Below are 18,232 nucleotides of genomic sequence, written 5' to 3' on the forward strand. Positions count from 1 at the left end.
TTTATGAAACCAAATGGCTGAAATATTTTTCAATAAAAATGATCAATTTAATTAAATCAATAAATTCGCAATAAACTAAAATTAAATATTTAGATAGTTTTGCCTTACAAATCAACAAATCCTATTACTTTCCCACCAATCACATCAAATATGAAAAAATAAAATTTGAAAAATTCCAATTTTACAATTTAATCTCCATTTTTCTTGCTGTGTGTCTACAAACTTCTCCCTCAATCTCTCCATTATTTAGAAATGGACGGTGGATTCATCAACATCATCAATTCATCATATAATACTAACATGTGGCCGCCCTTTTGCCAACTATGAAACACACTATACCATGTCGTTTTCACCAAACATTTCTTTGGCATTTTCTTTATTCCCCAAAATAAAATCATAAAATTCAATCAACTTAGTTTAATTGACTTTTTTTCTTTTGAAAAAATTATTTTTTCTAATAATAATTAAATTATAAAAACACACAAACATTTTAAATATATTAAATTAATATAAAATAATTAATTAAATCAGTACAAGATAGAGAGTTTTTTTACATAAACTAAAAAAGTAATTGATGTTATAAAATTAATAAACTTTATATTAATTTATTAATATTCATCAACTAATCTTATTTTCAAAACTAAAATTTACAGCTAATCATAAATTATATATAATTTAAAATAACTAAAAATGAAAAATAAGCCAATATTTAACGTAAAGAGAATATAAAAACATTTTTTATGCACATAAATTAATATGAAAATATTTAAATTATAGATAAAAAACTCAAGAATGGAAATGTTTGGTCGGTCATAAAATAACTTAAAATTTCAATAAATACGTTAACTAGGCCCCACCTTTTCCCCTATAAAACACATCACCACACTCTCCACTGATCAAAATCAAACGGTCCCTAGCAAGCCTCTGATTATCAACTTTCAGTATCTTGGCATTTTTCTTTGTAGCTAAACAGCAATGGAGGGCAAGGAAGAAGATGTTAGATTGGGAGCTAACAAGTACAGGGAGACGCAGCCCATCGGTACGGCGGCTCAGACCCAAGATGACAAGGACTACACTGAGCCACCACCAGCGCCGCTGTTCGAGCCATCGGAGCTCACTTCTTGGTCCTTTTACAGGGCTGGAATTGCAGAATTCATAGCCACTTTCTTGTTCTTATACATTTCTGTTTTAACTGTTATGGGTGTGGTTAAGGCACCCACCAAGTGTTCGACCGTGGGGATTCAAGGGATCGCTTGGGCCTTTGGTGGGATGATCTTCGCTCTTGTCTACTGTACTGCTGGCATTTCAGGTTCGCATATTGTCCTAAAACATATCTAAACTTGAATTTTTCTTTTTTATTGATTTCATTCCTGAAACTAATAGCTAGAAATTATGGTGGTGGTGGTGTGCAGGAGGTCACATAAATCCGGCGGTGACATTTGGGCTGTTTTTGGCAAGGAAACTGTCCTTGACAAGGGCTTTGTACTACATGGTGATGCAGTGTCTTGGAGCCATATGTGGTGCTGGTGTAGTGAAAGGATTTGAAGGGCGTAAACAGTATACTTTGTTGGGCGGTGGTGCCAATAGTGTGAACCCAGGTTACACCAAAGGCGACGGGCTCGGTGCTGAAATTGTTGGCACTTTTGTTCTTGTCTACACTGTCTTCTCCGCCACTGATGCCAAACGTAATGCCAGAGACTCCCATGTTCCGGTAAGTTGCCTCTCGCTCTTTGATTTCTTCTGCAATTCAGTGTCTCTATGATAAATTGTAAAGAAAGAATCTGATGATTGTTGAAATTTATGGTCAGATTTTGGCACCTTTGCCAATTGGCTTCGCTGTGTTCTTGGTGCACTTGGCAACTATCCCAATTACAGGAACTGGTATCAACCCAGCTCGTAGTCTCGGTGCAGCAATCATCTTCAACAATGACAAAGGCTGGGATGATCATGTAAGTCATCAAATTTCTCACCACTTTATTTACTAAATTCTTACTAGTGCACTGCCCATTATTGACTTCTGCAATTGGGTTTGCTTTCTTGTGCATGTTCAGTGGATTTTCTGGGTGGGTCCATTTATTGGAGCAGCACTTGCAGCTCTGTACCACCAAGTTGTGATCAGAGCCATGCCTTTCAAGAAGTGATCATCATGATTGATGCATATGTTTCAAGATCAAGATCAAGCTCAAGCTCAAGCTGAAGCTCAGTTTGTTAGCTTTTCTCTCTGTTTGATTTACTGTGTACCTGTATCTATATGAGCACCATGTAATAATAGAATCATGTTGTCCTTGTCAAGATCCTATCTTTTTTCATTTTTGGAAGGGAAGCAAGGTGGGGTCATGGGTTGCAAGGTGGGCCCATCTGGCTGTGTGTATTCGTATGATTGTAATTATGTGTATGGTTGTGATTCCATTTCTGCGATGTCGTTGTCTTTGTCACCGACCAAAAACCTACTTTCGTAGGTCATGCTCTAAAAGTAAAATAATAGACAAGTGCCAACTTGCCATTTTTTCCACCTCTATCTCTATAATTATTAATGTTTGTGTGAGGTGTGGGATTCGGTATCCCTTGATGGTAAGGTCCTGTTTCCTTCCATTTTGTCCTTTCCCTCCTCTAAGAATATTGAATTTCTTTGTTTCTAATCCCTAGCTTAGAGATAAGGTTTGGCATTGCAAGTAATCTAGATAATAATATACTTTAATTTCCAGTTCATCACAGCCTTTGGATTTACATGGGCGCCCTGCTGGTTCAAAAAAAGAGTAATTGTACGTTTTATGGTTCGAACCGATACTCAATACCATCTGAATCGTCCTATTTTAGTTTTTAGGATTATTTTTTAGACAAATAAAATAAACTACAACTTTTAGTTTAAGTTTATATTATAAATATTTAATGAAAATAAATATAATAAAAATAATTTTTATATTTAAATACTTAAATTCATAAATTTTTTAACTAAAATAAAAATAACTAATTAAACAAAAATCTTGTTCTATTTAATTAAAACAACAAGTTAAAACTCAAAATCAAATCCAACCAAAATGAAAAATGTCTTGCCTTCTTCCTCACTTTCGGTTCTCTTCTTCTTTTGTTATATGTCTTTTTCATCATCTTTGGCCTCTTCTTCGTTCGTCCTGTCTTCTTCATTTTCAGTCCTCCTTTCTTTCGTCTGACATGCTTACCTTCCATTTAATAAAATTTATTTTATAAAAAAAAATTAAATAAATTTTTATAAAATAATACATGATTCCTATGAAATCTAAAGGAAATAGTATTTATAAGTGTGTGTAAATTTAGTGAGGCATGTATTCACCCTTTTATATATATATTTTTAATTCATCTTGATGCATAACCGCTCAATTACATTTATTTTTATCAAGTAAATTTATACGTATGAACGTACTTACTTATTTCTTTTCGTCAGGTGGTCATTTAATTTTCTTTCGGCGTGCATGTTGGTAGGACTGTGACGTAGATATATGCTCTTCTACTTTTCGTCACATTACATGTACTAGACTCTCCGGATGAATTCAAGTTTTAGGCCAGTCCGAACTGCTTTAATCACGGACTAGGCATTGATAGTTTAGCCTACTCAGTGAATTCTACTTAGATTTTGGACATATTTTCTTTTTCATAAATTCGATTTTAGTTCCAACATCAAAATCCGAAATCATCAAATTTATTTAAAAATTTTCTTTGTAATTTAAAGAAAGTTGTGAAATTAAATTTGATATTATGTGGCCTTTGCATATTTATGTTATGATAAATTAATAATTTTTTTAATCAAATATTTTTTTATTAATAAAGCATAAAAAGTTAATCGAATCAGATTCATACCAACTCAAGCTATTAAATTTTCCAAAACATTTATTTTAAAATCTAAAGTGTTAAACATTTATTCTAGAATCTAAAATATTAAATAGAAAAAATTGGAAAAAATCATAATTTAAAATATTATATAAAATACTAAGAGATATATATTAAATAGTGGAACTAATACGTAAACTAATTATTCTGTTAAGACAGTAAATAATTAAATTAACTTAACGTTTAATTCAAAATAAATGAATAATGCTATTTGTGTTCTTTCGATCCAATTGTATTTTTCTTTTTTAATGGATTCAATCTAATTGTTATTACAATGCTATTTGGGCTTATTTGACAAGTAATAGAAAGTTGTGGAGTTTATTTAAATTTTTGCCAATGATCAATCTTCCAGCTCGATAGAGATCGGAGAGTGGTTGCGAGCGAGCGCACTGCCCTGAAGTCGTGCCAGCATCATCATCGTCAAGCCTGTCGGCGAAGGTGCACTCTTTGTTGATCTTCAACATTTGCGATAGCTATGTGAGGCGCGCTTCTCGGCTCCGTCCTACCCGATGGCACCGTCGACATTCGTAATTCTTACGCCGTCCCTCAAAATGAATCCTCCGACCTGGTCTGCAGTCCTTCGTTACTGAGAATTTATTATTCTGGCGATTTATGAAATTTTTACTCAAATTTTTATGCGCAATGGTTAAAGTGAACTTCTTATGATGATTTTCTAATTGAAAACACGACTATTGTAATATTGAAATGGAGTTGTAATTTGTGTTTCCCGGGGAGTTTCCGTCATTGCTTGTACTTGTTCAACATTAGTTTAGAGAGTCAGATTAACGATTGAAACCACAGTGGTGTTACATGCTTAGCAGGAAACTGTAAGAGTTGCTAGTTTAGTAAGCAGTGAAAAGATTTCCTATTTAAGGAATTTTGTTAAAGTCTCGCTGAATGCAGTCATGGATGGACTAAACTAATGGGAGTGTTGCTGTGGATATCTGCAACTAGTGTTTGTTGATTGAGAAAATAAGGGAGAATTCAGAGAGAGAAGAAGGATCTAGAAAAGAGAAGAGAGTCTCATCATTTTTCACAACTGATTAACATCCTAAATGACACCACTCTATATATTGACTGAAAAATTCTGGCTGTTCTGTAACAAATAACTAACTAACAACCCCTTGTAACCACTTCAAACTGATATTCCCTCCAGATCTTTTTGCTTATTTCTTATTGAAGCTTTCTTATTCTTCTCTGGATAATTGAGATTGTTTGTCAGCTGAGAATGTTTGAGAAAGAGAAGGAAAGGGAAATAAAAATAGCAGTTTTGAGTGAAAAAAAATAAATTAAAGATAGAGGATTGTAGAAGCTTTTCTAAGATTTTCTAATTCACAAACTAGCTCATGGTTATATCTTTTAATCAATTCCATTAATCCATTTCTGTATATAATGTACAGCAATTGTAATTAACTTCTGTAATTGTCAACTGTCTCACTAATAAACTGCTACTATCATTGTTCCTTACATAGAGTGAAAGTTGGAGTAGTGTGTGGAAAGCTTGAGTTCATTTTTTAGCATTTGGATAATGAAAAAGAAAAGGGAAACTTTAAACTACTGATTTTTCAGTTACCTGTGGAATCCACTTACATTTGATTTGACACTTTGAAAAAGATTGGAGCTCATTTGAGGTTGAGTTTCTCCTAACGTTTTCTTCCCCTCTTTCACTTAATTTTCAATTATGCGGTCGTTAAATTATATGTTCCCTTTGTAAAGGCTGCAGGTTGCTCTGGGTATTGATTACCATCATAATACGTTGTTGTCTCACCAAAAAGTGAATCCAAAGGAAGTTATTGTTGGATGGTAAGTTTCATTTTGTTATATTTTTTTTGGCTTCTATATTCATTTTTAATAAACTGCAATAGAAGGTTCTGGTTGTCTGTTTAGTATAGTAATGAAATATATATTGGTTTATTCAATTTTGCTGTAATATGTTTTGTTTGAATCTGTGCGCTTGAGGAGGTTAGAAAATACCTCTATGAAGCCACCGAGCTAAATGGCTTTGCATCTTCCATAAAATCTGAAATTCTTTGAATTATATGTTAAGGGAAGTAATTTTGTATGGACATTCTGTTTTTGTAGTTATGTCCAGGTATTCCACTGTGTTACGAGTCACTGGTGGAAGTGCATTGATTCATGAATTCTATTCTAGAGAAGTTCCCAATCCTATTCATCTAACGGTGGATGCTGGATTCAGGAATGGAGCGGGTACTATTAAAGCCTATGTTTCTGTTAATTTGTTTCTCGGAGACCATCAGCTTGCTTTACAATTTCAAGAAATTCCTGTCGATCTTTGAATGGTTGAAGATGAGCAAGTTGGATGTACGTATATTCTGAAAACTTCATTGTTCTAATAGGATCTTTACTAATCTTTGTCCTTTTACAATTTAAAGCAAGTCAATCCTGGATTGTTTCATGATGAATTTAGAGCAATCCTGGATTGGTTTTTTCATGCGGTATCTGAGAGCTATCCGATACAGTCTTGATTGTTTTCCCCCCACCTCTACTTTCTTGTGTGATTACTTTTTCCTTTTATAGGTGGTAAGAATATAATTTATAGTTGTGGTAAGGATTGATGTTGGTAATCCTTGTAGAACTTTGTTTCAGATAGTGCCTTCAAAATTATGAAAACTACATCTGCAGGCCTAGTTGATAATGGCCTCTGTGAAATTAAAGTGACTGTTTATCTTGTTATTTTTCCTTTCCCTAGGTGGCATGCGGCAGGCTCTTTTTGTTAATTGAAAAGAAAAATTAGTCACTATTCTTGACTTTGTTGCTTTTTAGTAAGAAACATTTATCTTGCTTAACGTTGAGATATTATTCTGGTGCAACAGTTACTGGATTTGCAGTTGATAAGATCAAGTTACATTTGGATAGATAACTTGAAACTAATGATGTGAATTTAATGTCTTGTCAATTGTACATGTAAAAATTTAAAATGAATCCTTTTGATAGATTTTTGATTCTTCGTAAAACAAGTTTCATCCATTTTGGATCCCATCGACCACAACCTCATTCAAGTAATTTAAACTAAATATTAAATTCAGATATCTCCACTTCATATCCATCTCAAGGTGACCTATTCTTGTGTGAGCAAACTAGATTTGGTGTGCTCCATATATTTTACATCTCATTTCCTTTTCTTCAGTATTATTTTCATATCCTCTTTTAGATTTTTGGAGTTTTGTACGCTTGTATGTTGGTTAAGCCGAGATTTTTTAGTGTGGTATTAATAAGATTGTACTGAGTCAGAGTGTCTCATGCAATATGATTTGGCCGCCCTTTTTGTCCATAATTGTAGTTGATGTCCTTATGACAACAATGGTTGACAAAATCCCAAGTGATTTAGAAGTAATGGAAGCCTCAATGCAGCAGTTACTAGCGCTAAATGACAATGTCTTCAGATATGTTGATGATGTTGTGCGGTGAGTAAAATTGTCAGTCTCATCTAATTGGTTACTTTTTTGCCATATGGCATAATGTGATTGTTTTTCTCAGGAAGGGCTTGCTGCATCATATAGTAGCATAGGCCGGCTTATATCAGAAACTGTTGCTTCCTTCCCAAACTTTTGCCATCAACCTTTGATAAGCTTGTGAACGACGGTCTTCAGGTGATGTATCGCTCTCAGATCACCTGGTGTGAAGTTTATAAATTGATTATATCAGTAGCGAACTCTATACCATTTTATTAACCGTAGATCTTAATGGATATCTTCATAGTGTAGAAAATTGTTGGACTTATCATTCGATGTTTAGGTTGATCTGATTCAATCATATTCTTGAATTTCTTTCTGTAGCTTTGTGGTTACTTTGACATCAGTGGCTTTTTATCTGACCGTGGGCTTTTTATCTTTTCTGGCTTTTACTTTCTCTTGGTTCCTACAGGACCATCTGCTCTTCCTATATTTATCAAGCTCACGAGGACACGGCTAACGTTGAATGTTGAATGGTAAGTCCTCTGATCCTCTGATTTCTTTTATGCATTTTTTGGATTGATGGGTCAAAACAATTATAATGTTGAATGTTTTGACCATTTGTATTGCATCATGTCTTATTCGACAATACTAATTGTTTTAATAGTTGCCGAACAAAGCCCAGCTTGAGTAATCAGCCTCTCATTATCAGTTGCTCCTTCTACTTAGAGCTGGTGGTCATCCAAGGCAGGTAGTTTGCAACCTAGAGTTTCCTTCATGTTATGCGGGTCCTTTTCCGGGTTGGTTGGACCCGTTTACTAGCCCTAGAATTTGTTGTTAGTAGGTTTGGGCCTCTCTGTATTGGGCTTAGCTTTTTTATATGTTGGATTTGCTCGGCCTTGTATCTTGGGTTCTACCCTCTTCATGTATTGGGCTTCTTTCTATCTAATAAATATCTCATCTTTAGCAGAAAAAAAAAAAAAAAAACTAGTGGAGCAAGGCAACTGTCCCCTCTCATAAACTATTCTGCCTCAACCAGTAGATTCCAACCTTGTACAATATCAAAATTCTATATTAAATGGTAATTGTTAGATATGTTCATTTTCAGAAAGAAAATAATATAATTTCATATTATGTAAAGAAAATGTGACAGAATTGTTAAACGTTTTCAATGTCATTTGCTTATGCTATTTGGATAATGTGGAAGAGAATATATGTAATGTATATGACTAAATATTCCATCCGTTCAGTTTAAATACATTGAAAATCAAAATTTTAGTATTTATAAAATTAAATTGAATCAATTTTAAGTAAAAATCAATTTGAATTAAATTGGTTTGATTCGATTCAATTTAATTTGGTTGATCGATCAGACTTTTTAATGGTTGTTTTATATTTTTTATCTTATTTGTAGTATTTTAAATTTAATTGAAGTATTTTAACATTAATTATGATGTAATATCTCTATATTATAAGAAATAATATACTATTGTAATTAATCAGTTTGATTTGATTTTATTAATTTTTTTATTAAAAATAAATAAAAATAAATTAAAATTTTAAATTAATTTAATTCAATTGATTTTTTAATTTTAAATTGAATATTCTCACCCCAATATATAATATGATGAGTTTATAGTTATATCAAAAGAGTTTAACATATTTTAATAATTTTAATTTATGACATATGCCTTTTATTTATGATAATATATTTTACTAACAATTATTATCTAATTCATTATATAAAAAAACATAAATAGCAATGGCACAATGATACTTATATATATATATATATTATATATTATAAATAAATTATCACTGTAATGGGGACATCCAGACCTTAGAAATTAAGCAAGCTGCTCCCCAGAAATGATGTCCACTAGAGAAACAGGTCCCACAATTTGTTGCAGTGAGATTTGCATGGGAGAAGAAAGCCTCTCATTCTCAACCTGCAGAATGTTTTCCGTTCTTGGTGGTCTTCCATGATTGGTTCTTTCTCCCACCATCTCCGGGCTGCGTTTGGCCATCTTCCCATTTTATATTTTACATTAACAAATTAAGATTTAGAACAATAATTGGTGGAAAACCACAAAAAATAACTAAAAAAAAAAAATCTGGGGTGTGTACAGTGGCCGAGTATGGCACAATTTCGTTATAGAAACATTAAAATAATAAAATATTTTTTAAACTATTTTTTTCAATAATATTTAAATAATTTTTTTAATATATATATATAAATAAAATAAAAGGAAGAATATATTTTTTGCCTTTCATTAAATCTTTAAAGAATGATAACCTTTCTTGTTAATGAATTGCAAGTCAAGAAAGGAAAGATTTGTACAAGAGAAAGTGGTAATAGCAGTAGTAGTTTTCAAATAATTGAGGGATTAGGGTAAATAAACAAAAGAAGACAAGCAGAGATTGTTCAAGTAATTTAAAAAAAAAAAAAACCTAGGAGTTAGAAACAACATAGAGCCAAAGTGGTAAGAGACAAATTCATGTAAAATAGTGGGTGGAACATCCTCGGGAATTGAATTAAGGAAGTGGCTGCATTTCTGAGGTGGAACTTCCACCACCACCCCTATTTCCCTTTTGCAACAGAAAACCAGAATGAAAAAAAAGGTAATTAATTAAAAAATATATTAATAAATTATAAATATTTGAGTGTAAATATAAATTTCTAATTCTATGGTGTTAAATTCATTTTTTTGCTATTTTTCCATGAAATAAAATCCACTAAATTATCATATAAGAATACATTTAAAGGTCAAGAGGGGACCAAAAACCCAATACTTTATTTCAATTATTTATTAAAAATAAAATATAATATTTTTATTCTGCTGTATTGTTTATGAGTAAATTTATTTTTTTTTAATTTTTAGAAAAAAACAGACGACTAAAATATAAAAAAGGACATATAGTTGGCTAAGACAGAGAAGCCATATTACGAAAGAAAACACAAAGCTTCTTCCCTTTTTGCTGGTCATAAGTTGTCTCTCCCAAATCTCAAATTGGTGGCTTTATTGTCTTGTAGTTTCTGTACCCATGTCCTTAAAAGAAGCTTTTATTATTACCCAACTTCATTTCATGGCTCATCTCTCTATCAAACAGTCAACTAACTTCAGTATATCTTTGTCTCTTCTTTCAGATCACAACCCTCCAACTCTAATCAGACAACATTAACTTTGACTTTTCACTTGTATCAATCTTCTTAATTAACCATTGAAATAATATTCTATAAAAAATTTTGAACTATTCCCTTGTTGTTCACTATGGTAAACCCTTGTTTAAAAATCAAATCTTGGATTATTCACTGTCTTATTTGCTTTGGCCTTATTATAGCCAAGTCTATTATTGAACCATAATCCCAAAATTACACTTAAAATTTGAAATTTTGTGTAGTCTATCAAAATCTAAAATAAAGCTTGGAGTACTTTATGTAGAATAGCTTATGATACAATAAAATTAAATTTTAAAAGAAATTTAAGTATATTCGAGTAAATATGAGAAATTTCAAGTTCTAACCTCCGATTGCCGTAGATTTTCATGAAAAAAAAATAGAGAAATGCGAGAGAAAATGAGGGGCTTGTATTCTATTATATATATGCACACGAGTCCTTATCTTTTGAGTTCAGAAGCTCAGAAAGAAAGTTTAGAGACTTCTACAGACATCAAAGTTATTAACATTTTTGAGTTGAGAGATATTATGGCAGAGAGAACATCAAGCTTTTGTTGTACAAAAGCAAAAGCACGAAATGGTATTCGTGCAAGTAGTGATGATGGTAATAATTGCGGTTCCGGAACAAAGTGTGGGCGTTGGAACCCTACTTCTGAACAAGTTAAAGTTCTGACTGAGTTGTTCAAGTCCGGACTTCGAACTCCGAGCACTGATCAGATCCAGAAAATCTCCTCTCAGCTTAGTTTCTACGGCAAGATCGAGAGCAAGAACGTATTTTACTGGTTTCAAAATCATAAAGCTAGAGAAAGACAGAAGCGGCGTAGGGTTTCTGTAGATGAGAAGGAGATCATCATTCGTAGAGATGATAGTCTTTCAGCAGCTTCTGCAAGATGTAACAGCTTTCTTTTCTTTTCTTTTCTTTTCTTTCTGCTGAGAAAAGTGATAACAGAAGTTCTAAACCCTTTTTTCATAATCTTTTTCTGCAGATTTTTCTGAGATAAGTAATGTTTCTGTGCCAGAAAGAGTGATTGAAACACTGCAACTTTTCCCATTAAACTCATTCAATGAAGGAGAATCAGAGAAGCTTAGATTTCAAGAAAATGAATGCAAAGAACCCACATCTTTTTCCTACAGGTTTGGTGCAGAAATGGATCATCCACCATTGGATCTGCGATTAAGCTTTCTGTAAAACAAGAGATCTTGGAGTTAATGGGTAGGAAGAATGTTTTAGCTAGGGTTATCATGAAGGAATTGTAAGATATAAGTATGTTTCAGCTAGGGTTAATCTTGATTGTTTAATTGTTGTTTTATATTTTTCTTTGAATTCGAGAACTTAATTTTAAAGACGATTTCAGAATTAAGCAATTAAAACCATTGATTTTTATTTTAAAATATTAGAAAAGCTTGAACATTCCTATCTGCATGTTCATAAAGACATTGTTTTATCTCTCTGTGTTTACTCTGTTGGAATTTTTTGGATTTCTATGACTATAAGTGCTTGGAAATTGGAATTTTTCACTTGTTCTTATGAGAAATGTCTTCTTGAAATGCTTATAAAATTAAATAAATATGTTTATTTTACATTGTTTTTGATGCCTAGGGTTTGCTTCCATCTTTAAAATCCATGTTTTTGATCCCTTCTCAGTCCTTAGTCAAGAAAGAAAAAGCAAATCCAACACATAATGGTGGAATGCCTAACATCTTACTAATTAATTCTCTAGTCTTTTAACTTCATAAACATGCTTAGCTCTTGAATAAAGCATGTGTGGTTTTAGCTTTTTATTATTATTTTAAATTTATTTAAAAATTAAAAATAATAAAATAAAATCATATTAAAAAAATAATAAAAAACCAATTACAAATTATTCCATTCAAACAAACCATGACAAAAAGAAAAGCTTCCCTCCATTGCAATTTCATCTTAGTTCACAGAACAAAATTTTCTAATCAGGCCCATAGGGCCCAATGTTGAATGGTGAATAATGGGCTTTAACTTCGGCCCAAACATGCTGGACCGGTCCTAAATTCGGATCCATATAAAGCCCAAATCATCAAAGCTTGGGCCAAGCAATCACAAACGAACAACAGCCGAATCGCAGAAGAGAAGCAAGCAAAAAAGCGAAAGCTGGAAGCTGAAAATCACATATAAAATCAAGATTTCCTAGGGAAGAAGCAACCGATCTCTAAAACCCAGAACCAGAAATCCAAAGAATTGGAAGGAGAAGGAAAAAGGGTATTGAAACCTTGAATTTGGGAAGCTGAATCAGCGAGCGAGAAGTAGAAATGGATGTGATAAAGACGCAGCAAATATCCGCGAGACCTATAGAGAAGGTAATAGTGCACCCACTGGTTCTTCTGAGTATTGTCGATAACTACAGCAGAGTCGCTAAGGACACTCGTAAACGCGTCGTTGGTGTCTTGCTTGGTTCTTCTTTCAAAGGCACCGTCGACGTCACCAACAGCTATGCAGGTCCAGTTCTTTCTCCCTTCTCTCTGTTCAATTTCTAGATCTATTTTGCTTGTGATCCTTCAATATATTCGTGTTATAGATTATTATATGTTATAGATCATTATAGGTGAATAGAGGAATTGGGTTTTGTTAATGTTAGATATTGATGGTGATGATCTTGCTGTTCAAACTAGGATGTGATTTCTTTCCCCTTTGGGTTCTAGACCAAATGCTTTGTTTGAAAGCTCATATGATGTTTGAATTGTTATTCCTCAGTGCCATTTGAAGAAGAAGATAAGGACCCAAGCATATGGTTTCTTGACCACAATTACCATGAGTCAATGTTTTCTATGTTCAAAAGAATAAATGGTACTGTCTCGGACACTATTGCTTATAATGCCTTCTTCTTTCTGGAGATTTTGATACTATTAAGATAATTTGCTTTTCCAGCCAAGGAGCATGTGGTGGGTTGGTACAGCACAGGTCCAAAACTTAGGGAAAATGACCTGGATATTCATGGACTATTTACTGAGTAAGATCATCACCTGTTATTGCTAAGTTCTTTCTTCTGTTTTTTGATTGAAATAAACTACCTTTGACTTGGACTATCTGCTGCTTCGCAAAATAATTGAACCTTTCGTTGATCTTTTCTTCTCAGGTTTGCCTTAGTTTTCTGTGTTATTAATAAGTTTTTATCTGATATTACAGTTATGTTCCAAATCCTGTCTTGGTCATAATAGATGTTCAACCAGTAGAGCTGGGAATACCCACGAAAGCTTATTGCGCAGTTGAAGAGGTGAAAGAGGTAAGGATATCAGTTCTGAAATGAAAGCCAAAATTATCTAATTGTTTTGTCATGTTATATGAGTGGCCTATAGTTATATGTAGACTAGAGGCAGGTTAAATGGATTCTGTAGCTGGTCTTTATTGTAATGCTGCCTCCATGTATCATGTATGCTTAAAGGTTAAATGATGGTATGTTTAGCTGATGGTTATGTATGGTTACAGAATGCCACCCAGAAAAGCCAGAAGGTGTTTGTGCATGTGCCATCAGAAATTGCTGCTCATGAAGTTGAGGAAATTGGTACGCCTTTTGAAGCCAGTATTTTCTTGTTTGTAAAATATTGTTTATTCTAAATAGGTTTCTATTGCATGCATAAAAGTGAATTCCTTTTGCCGGATCAACTTGCTATTTTGTGTCTGGTTTGATTGTTTATTGTTCCAATTTTACAGGTGTGGAACACTTGTTAAGGGATGTGAAGGACACTACAATTAGCACCCTTGCAACTGAGGTTTTGCTTCTGATTATTCTCAGGTTTTTCTCCTCTCTATCACTATAGAAGAAGGAACTGAGTTTTCAGTTTGTCTATGCAGGTGTCTGGGAAACTTACTGCTTTGAAAGGATTGGATGCTCGACTTCGAGAAATACGTGGTTATCTTGACCTTGTCATTGATGGAAAGCTGCCGCTAAACCATGAGATTCTGTACCATTTACAGGTTTTATTATGAATCTTCTAAATTTTCCTATTTTCTGGCCTATTTTTCCTGTGCGCACTGCACACTCATAAACACATGTTATGCATAAAGGTGTCGGTTCAATCTCAACTGAAAAAAGGAAGCAAAATTTAAGACTTTCATTCTAACTCTAGTGAGGAATCTGAAATTGTGTTTGATGTTTTCACTGAGGCTTTTGGAGTTCGCTTTGAATTGATGGAGTCTTTTCTTTGCTTGATCACTATTACAGAAACTCAAATGTCAAGATTCTCCTCTCTATCTCTGCATTGCAGAAAAGAGGATTATTAGATTTGAAACAAGCTTCCAAAATTATGGACTTTGTACTCTTACAAGTTGATGTTGATTCATCCAGAATTTTGGGAATTTTCTTTGGCTTTGACTGTTTCCACATTTATCTTCTACAGTCGTTGCTTGGTTGGTCTGTTCAGATTTGAATTTCGAATGGCTGATGTCAATGGACTTGTTTTTAAGCATGGGCTTGCAAGATAGTACATGCTTCATTGTTCTTATGCTTTGTAAATTGCAAATCATACAATATTAAAATTTAAATAAACAATTTTTTTCTGAAGAAATATTGTCGTCAACTTAGTTATCTACTATCTACCTCCCATTCTATTTTGTTTGGATCGTATATCAACGTCTAATCTCCGGGAAAAGAGAAGGTTTCATCGGAACAATTATTTGTGTAACCAAAGCAAACGCATTATGAGCTTGAGCCCATCTTTAAGACCATCTTTCCTCCCAAGTGTTTGTCAACCTTCATATTATGCTTACCTCGATTCTTCTTTTATAATTGTGAAGAGTTATCATCTCCCTTTGACTTTTTTGTTCTTTACATGTTGTAGGACGTATTCAATCTACTCCCAAATCTAAATGTAGCTGATTTAATCAAGGCTTTTGCTGGTATGGAAATTTAAAAGTGTTTATAACTTCTACCTTCTTTATTATCTTTATTTTTCTTCTTTTTTTTTGTTAGATTATTTATATATTTCCAACATGTGCAGTGAAAACCAATGATATGATGTTGGTTATCTATCTTTCTTCCCTTATCCGAAGTGTAATTGCTCTCCATAACTTGATCAACAACAAGGTGAGTACATTTTTATTAATACTCATCGGAGTAGTTATTCAAATTCTGTCTAGCTTTTAAAGTATCTTTATCCTGGTCCAATCAATAATAGATAGTGGTCCAAACATTGCTATCATAAGTTGCTTCTTTCAGGTTTTTCTAAAGTTCAAGCCTGCATGAAATTTTCATTCTGTTATTATGATTTTATGATTGTTCCACGTGACACAATAATGGTTTAGTTGAAATGGTCTGATAAATGCTAAAACATCAGGTGCTAGTAGATCCTGGTTATATTCTGGACTCTGGAGAGCTTCATAATGGACAAATGTAGCTTTCATTGTCTTCCGCCTTAACTGTTATATCTTTAACAGTCTCTACCCCCCTTTCCAGTCTCCCAAGGATCGATGCACCTACAAATCTCTGTAGATTATTGTTCAGGGCATAAATTCCTTGTCTCAAAGCATCTGTTCTTCACTTTGAAAAAGCTTCTCTGCCGAGCAAAGAGATATTAATAATTATCTTTACTATTAAGACCCGTCATGATTTCATAATGCTGGCAAACTTGATGCATGCCTTTATTTTGCTCTAGCTTATCTGGCTTGCTCTTCAGCTATTTTAGTTGGGTCTGATTTGTTAAGCATGTTTGTCTGTGACTTCTTGTGGATCCAGTGTTATATGCGTTATGTTGAGCATTAGCCATACAATTGATTGTTCCTGGACAAAATGAAGACATTATGAATTTGTTATCTGATTTCAGATGCTTAACAAAGAGCATGAGAAAGCAGAAGACACGAAGACGGTTGCTGTACCTGCAGCTGCTGGCAGCTAGAGATGGAGATTTTGTTGGCCCTCAGTTTTCTCTGTGGTTGCATACTCTCTCTCTCTCTCTCTCTCTCCTGTCCTTCCAGCCATGGAGAATCTTGTGTTTTCTTAAAAAGACAAGTGGAAGGATGAGGGTTTAGTGTAAAACATTCCCCCAATTTGCGTTTCTTGTGATTGATTAAAGTTGTTGTCCTAATGGATATTTGCAAAATGCTATGTCAAGGGTAAATGCAAACTCATTCTTTGGCATCAGAATTTCCATATAATTTTGTCTTATGAGATAGGTACTCTTCATCCTATTCTATATAAAGAATTGCATTTCCTTCGATCTACAAGGTGACTCTGCAATCTGGACCGTCAACTGATGGGGGATTTCACCCCATAAACATCGATGAATGGTTCAGATGCCGCAGTTCTTCACTCTTATCCATCCAGGCAATTAATCCATAGTTCTCTCCCAACTTATTAGCAAAACTCCTCCCAAGTCTCAAAATTGTAGAAAAGTTAGCAACATCTAGGGTGAGCATACGGTCGGTTCGGTTTTAAATCGAATTGAACTGAATAAACCAAAAAACGAAATTTTAGTGTTTATGAAAATCAAATCGAATTGATTTTGGTCAGAAATCGAATCGAACCAAACCGGTCTGATTCGGTTTTGATTCGGTTTGATTTGATCGGTTTCGATTTTTAATAATTTTTTTTATTTTTTACACTTTATTTGTAATATTTTAAAATTTAATTAAAATATTTTAATCGATTTAATTTCTCTATATAATTGAAAAAACATATTATTATCACAAATTGATTTGGTTCGGTTTTTTTGATTTTTTTCTAATTAAAATCGAACTGAACTGAAATAATCGAAATTTTTGAAATTAAAAATCGAACTGAACCAAAATATATAAAAAAATCGAATTAAATTTTTAAATTAGTTCAGTTCGATCGATTTTTTCGATTTGAACCTAATACTGCTCACCCCTAACAACATCATACCAAATTATTTAGATATTTTCTAAATAATTATCTGACAAAAAGGAAATTCATTAATTATCATACTGTCCATGAAATTTACTACAATATTAATCTAATTGGCTTTATTTATGAGGTTATTCTAAGTTTTCATATTTACATGAATTATTATGTATCAAAGATAATGCTTGAAGATCATTAATATTTATAGATAAAGACTTTCTCCAATACTTGAGATAGGGATATGCTAGTTGAGCATGTGGCCCACAGTCTCAAAGTGATAAGGTTACTTTAGTCACTTTCACAAATGGATTTAATTAGTTTGTGCATGACAAAATTATATGCTTATTGGGTTGCATTGATTTTCTTTTTTTATTACACAAGTGGGTCGTTTAATTAATATTTCATTAATTGATTAAACTATTTTTCAATTAATTTCAAAAATACTTATTTTTTCATATATACCTAAATATTTCAATAATTGATACCTAATCCGAAATCCAACCAAATTAGTTAATAAAAAAATAATCCTTATAAATCCTACAAATGCAATTAGATCACAAGAAAAATTAATATATTTATCCTAAATATTAAAATAATAAAGTGGTCCACAAATCAAATGGTAAGCAGTTTTTTTAAGAAATAAAATTATAATAATTAATTTTTATATTATTATAATTTAAAAAATAAATAATAATTTTAAAATAATAAAAAATAAATAAAAATTATGTAACGAATGAATTAATTATTTTTTCAATTTGAAAATACTAATATTTTGACTTTCACCTCCAACCCTATACCCTAAGAGGAAGGAGTTTTTATTACATGCAACCAGCCATGAACTATATTTAAAACGTTCATATGTTACTTTGCCTCCTTTTTGTTTTCTTCTTACATTATTTTCTGTGTCTGCCGTTACGTTTTGCTATATTTGTGCTGAGTGGTCCATTTGT

General features: G+C 32.7%; 3 protein-coding genes and 1 long non-coding RNA gene across 9 annotated transcripts; all 4 read left to right on the forward strand.

Moving 5' to 3' along the window:
* Positions 1–882: 882 nt before the first annotated feature.
* Positions 883–2,512, forward strand: LOC110623980 (probable aquaporin PIP1-2). The gene is made up of 4 exons (XM_021769016.1): positions 883–1,309; positions 1,413–1,711; positions 1,809–1,949; positions 2,052–2,512. Exons 1-4 carry the CDS (start codon positions 976–978, stop codon positions 2,139–2,141), a joined length of 864 nt encoding a protein of 287 aa, XP_021624708.1. The 5' UTR covers positions 883–975; the 3' UTR covers positions 2,142–2,512.
* Positions 2,513–4,104: 1,592 nt separating this feature from the next.
* Positions 4,105–8,478, forward strand: LOC110623982. Of its 6 annotated transcripts, XR_002489376.2 has the most exons (6): positions 4,107–4,432; positions 5,434–5,495; positions 5,581–5,667; positions 5,947–7,289; positions 7,363–7,475; positions 7,750–8,478. It is a non-coding gene; the product is annotated as an uncharacterized LOC110623982 (long non-coding RNA). The 6 variants fall into 6 exon arrangements; XR_002489378.2 differs by having other exon boundaries at positions 4,105–5,667; positions 7,750–7,813; positions 7,945–8,478; XR_002489373.2 differs by having other exon boundaries at positions 4,106–5,495.
* A 2,374-nt stretch (positions 8,479–10,852) lies between these two features.
* Positions 10,853–11,821, forward strand: LOC110623981 (WUSCHEL-related homeobox 5). The gene is made up of 2 exons (XM_021769018.2): positions 10,853–11,347; positions 11,442–11,821. The coding sequence occupies exons 1-2, from the start codon at positions 10,855–10,857 to the stop codon at positions 11,642–11,644; spliced, it is 696 nt and encodes a 231-aa protein (XP_021624710.1). The 5' UTR covers positions 10,853–10,854; the 3' UTR covers positions 11,645–11,821.
* Positions 11,822–12,560: 739 nt separating this feature from the next.
* On the forward strand, positions 12,561–16,559 carry LOC110623979 (26S proteasome non-ATPase regulatory subunit 7 homolog A). Its single transcript, XM_021769015.2, has 10 exons — positions 12,561–12,925; positions 13,181–13,273; positions 13,355–13,436; positions 13,613–13,709; positions 13,913–13,988; positions 14,138–14,196; positions 14,279–14,401; positions 15,265–15,322; positions 15,424–15,509; positions 16,246–16,559. The coding sequence occupies exons 1-10, from the start codon at positions 12,739–12,741 to the stop codon at positions 16,315–16,317; spliced, it is 933 nt and encodes a 310-aa protein (XP_021624707.1). The 5' UTR covers positions 12,561–12,738; the 3' UTR covers positions 16,318–16,559.
* The last annotated feature ends 1,673 nt before the right edge of the window (positions 16,560–18,232 follow it).

This window comes from Manihot esculenta, chromosome 10, assembly GCF_001659605.2.
Source record: "Manihot esculenta cultivar AM560-2 chromosome 10, M.esculenta_v8, whole genome shotgun sequence".
Taxonomy (NCBI): Eukaryota; Viridiplantae; Streptophyta; class Magnoliopsida; order Malpighiales; family Euphorbiaceae; genus Manihot; species Manihot esculenta.